This window comes from Boleophthalmus pectinirostris, unplaced genomic scaffold (assembly GCF_026225935.1).
Source record: "Boleophthalmus pectinirostris isolate CB_2022bp ecotype Guang Dong unplaced genomic scaffold, ASM2622593v1 HiC_scaffold_2825, whole genome shotgun sequence".
Lineage (NCBI taxonomy): Eukaryota > Metazoa > Chordata > Actinopteri > Gobiiformes > Gobiidae > Boleophthalmus > Boleophthalmus pectinirostris.
The window spans coordinates 1,318,612-1,322,608 of NW_026571290.1; the positions used below are offsets into that span (position 1 = coordinate 1,318,612).

At 46.5% G+C, this 3,997-nt stretch overlaps 1 protein-coding gene across 1 annotated transcript in view; it reads right to left on the reverse strand.

The window, feature by feature from the left end:
* Positions 1–274: 274 nt before the first annotated feature.
* Positions 275–3,997, reverse strand: part of arhgef39 (Rho guanine nucleotide exchange factor (GEF) 39) — a gene marked incomplete at its 5' end in the record, with an annotated part of 14,878 nt that continues 11,155 nt past the window's right edge. Inside the window, 4 exons of the mRNA XM_055159881.1 lie at positions 275–525; positions 1,225–1,313; positions 3,199–3,289; positions 3,926–3,997. The exon at positions 3,926–3,997 is cut by the window's right edge and continues 17 nt beyond it. Of these exons, the coding sequence (XP_055015856.1) occupies positions 486–525; positions 1,225–1,313; positions 3,199–3,289; positions 3,926–3,997 (292 nt within the window). The remainder of the gene's footprint in view (positions 526–1,224; positions 1,314–3,198; positions 3,290–3,925) is intronic.

Consider the following 3,997-nt stretch of genomic DNA (forward strand, 5'->3'; position numbering starts at 1 on the left):
TAGTCCTGGTTTAGCCCTTTTAGTTGGTTTAGTCCTGGTTTAGTCCTGGTTTAGTCCTGGTTTAGTCCTGTTTAGACCTGGTTCAGTCCTGGTTAGACCTGGTTTCCTGGTTCTGGTTTAGACTGGTTTAGTCCTGGTTTAGACCGGTTTAGACCCTGTTTAGTCCTGGTTTAGTCCTGGTTTAGTCCTGGTTTCCTTTCGTCCTGGTTTCCTGGTTTGGAGTCCGGTTAGTCCTGGTTAGTCCTGGTTCAGTCCTGGTTTAGTCAGTCTGGTTTAGTCCTGGTTTAGTCCTGGTTCAGTCTCTTTTCTTTGGTTGAGTAAATATTGCACATTCAGTTTTAGTTTGTGAAAACAAAATTAAAATATAAGATAAAATATTTCTGTGTAAAATATGATTATAAAAGAGGAGGCACTTTTTGGTCCAATCACGACGCTCCACGCCCAGAACCGTCCAATCACGACGCTCCACACCCAGAACCGTCCAATCAGAGGATGACACAGGAGGAGGAGGAGGAGGAGTCCACACTGAGACACAATTTCAACAACGTCACGTCAGTTTAGAGTTTTTTCACATTGTCTGAAGTGTCGCGCTGTACGTTTGTGGAACTTCTGCTTCATGGTTTTCTGTGTAAATGTGTGTGTAAATGTGTGTGTAAATGTGTGTGTAAATGTGTGTGTAAATGTGTAAATGTGTGTGTGTGTGTGTGTGTGTGTGTGTAAATGTGTGTGTGTGTGTAAATGTTGTGTGTGTAAATGTGTGTGTGTAAAATGTGTGTGTGTGTGTAAATGTGTGTGTGTGTGTGTGTGTGTGTGTGTGTGTGTGGTGGTGTGTGTGTAAAATGTGTGTGTGTGTGTGTGTGTGTGTGTGTGTGTGTGTGTAAATGTGTGTGTGTGTAAATGTGTGTGTGTGGTGTAATGTAAATGTGTGTGTAAAAAATGTGTGTGTGTGTAAATGTGTGTAAATGTGTGTGTGTGTGTGTGTGTAAATGTTGTGGTGTGTAAATGTGTGTGTGTAATGTGTGTGTGTATGTGTGTTATATGTGTGTGTGTGTGTGTGTAAAGTGTGTGTGTAAATGTGTAAATGTGTAAATGTGTGTGTAAATGTGTGTGTAAATGTGTATGTGTGTGTGTGTGTGTGTGTGTGTGTGTGTGTGTGTGTGTGTGTGTGTGTAAATGTGTCTGTGTGTGTGTGTGTGTGTGTGTGTGTGTGTGTGTGTCATTCACCTCTGAGCTGCAGGTTCTTGTCTCCTCCTCTTGGCGGCGCTGCTCTCTGTGTCAGGACGACTCACAGAGACACACTCCTGTTCTCTGAGCAGGACACACAGACACACAGAGACACACAGAGACACACAAGAGACACACAAGAGACACACAAGAGACACACAGAGACACACACACACAGAGACACACAGAGACACACAAGAGACACACAAGAGACACACAGAGACACACAGAGAGACACACACAGAGACACACAGAGACACACACACAGACACACAGAGACACACAGAGACACACAGACACAACACAGAGACACAAGAGACAACAGAGAACACAGAGAGACACATCAGAGACACACAGAGAGACACACACAGAGACACAGACACACACAGAGAGACACACACACACAGAGACACACACACACAGACACAGAGAGACACACAGACACACAGAGAGCACAGAGACACACAGACACACACACAGAGACACACACAGAGACACACAGAGAGACACACACACACACAGAGAGACACACAGAGACACACAGAGACACACAGAGAGACACACAGAGACACACACACACAGAGACACACAGAGAGAGACACACAAGAGAGACACACAGAGACACAGAGACACACAGACACACAGAGAGACACAGACACAGAGACACACAGACACACACACACACAGACAGACACACACAGAGACACACACACACAGACACACAGACAAGAGACACACACACACAGAGACACACACACAGAGACACAGAGACACACAGAGACACACAGAGACACACACACACAGAGACACACAGAGACACACAGAGACACACAGAGACACACAGAGACACACACAGAGACACACAGAGAGACACACAAGAGACACACAAGAGACACACACAGAGACACACAGACACACAAGAGACACACACACACACAGAGACACACAAGAGACACACAGACACACAGAGACACACACAGAGACACACAGAGAGACACACACACAGAGACACACACAGAGACACACAGAGACACACAGACACACAGAGAGACACAGAGACACACAGAGAGAGACACACAGGAGACACACACAAGAGACACACAGAGACACACAAGAGACACAGACACAGAGACACACAGAAGAGACACACAGAGACACACACAGAGACACACACAGAGACACACACACAGAGACACACAGAGAGACACACACACAGAGACACACAAGAGACACACACACAAGAGACACACAGAGACACACAGAGACACACAGAGAGACACACACAGAGACACAGAGAGACACACACACAGAGACACACGAGACACACACACACAGAGACACACCACAGAGACACACAGAGACACACACAGAGACACACAAGAGACACACAGAGACACAGAGACACACACACAGACAGAGACACACACCAGAGACACAAGAGAGACACACACAGAGACAGACACACAAGAGACACACACAAGAGACACACACAGAGACACACAAGAGACACACACAGAGACACACACAGAGACACACAGACAGACACACAAGAGACACACACAGAGACACACAGAGAGACACACACAGAGACAGAGACACACACAGAGACAGAGACACACACAGAGACACACAGAGACACACACACACACAGAGACACACAAGAGACAGAGGGACATCAAACATGTGTGTGAGTTGAAGTGATCAGGTTTGTCTCTAAATCTGTGTGTAAAATGACATGAAACTGAATGAAACTGATCTGAGACACTTTGTGAGACACTAGTTTAGTTTAGTTTATTTTTTCTTAACCTTTGACATTCCTGTTTATTAAACTTTATTTAATCTTTTGTCTCTTCCTCTACCACAACAAATACTTTAAATATATAAACAGAAGTAGAATAGTGTTAAAAGTCCTGAGCTGCAGTAAATAAACAACAGAGTTTGTTTTTTTAAATGTGTGTTTCATGTGCGTCTCACCGCTGGTCTCTTCCTGTGGGGGGCGCCGCTGCTCTCACACACACCAACACACACTTTATCATGAATCACTGTGGGCTTAGACTGGAACTTCCTGAAACAAACACGACCAGAAGAAGAAGAGGAGAGGGTCAGAGGGTCAAAGGGTCAGAGAGTCAAAGGGTCAGAGGTCAAAGGGTCAGAGAGTCAAAGGGTCAGAGAGTCAAAGGGTCAGAGAGTCAAAGAGTCAAAGGGTCAGAGGGTCAAAGGGTCAGAGGGTCAAAGAGTCAAAGGGTCAGAGGGTCAAAGGGTCAGAGAGTCAAAGGGTCAAAGGGTCAGAGGGTCAAAGGGTCAGAGGGTCAGGGTCAAAGGGTCAAAGAGTCAAAGGGTCAAAGGGTCAGAGAGTCAAAGGGTCAAGGGTCAAGGGTCAAAGGGTCAGAGAGTCAAAGGGTCAGAGGGTCAGGGTCAGAGTCAGGTCAGAGTCAAAGTCAGGGTCAGAGGGTCAAAGGTCAAGAGGTCAAAGGGTCAGAGGGTCAAGGGTCAGTCAGGTTCAAAGGTCAAAGGGTCAGAGAGTCAAAGGGTCAGAGTCAAAGGGGTCAAAGGGTCAACAAGTCAAAGGGTCAAAGGGTCAGAGTCAGAGTCAAAGGTCAGAAAGGTCAAAGGGTCAGAGGGTCAGAGTCAAAGGGTCACAGAGTCAGGTTCAGTCAGAGTCAGAGGGTCAAGGGTCAGAGGGTCAGAGGTCAGGGGTCACCTGACGGCGGAGGTGAGGCAGCTGTTCCAGTCGTTGAAGTCGTCCTGATCACTGGACATGAGCAACAACTTC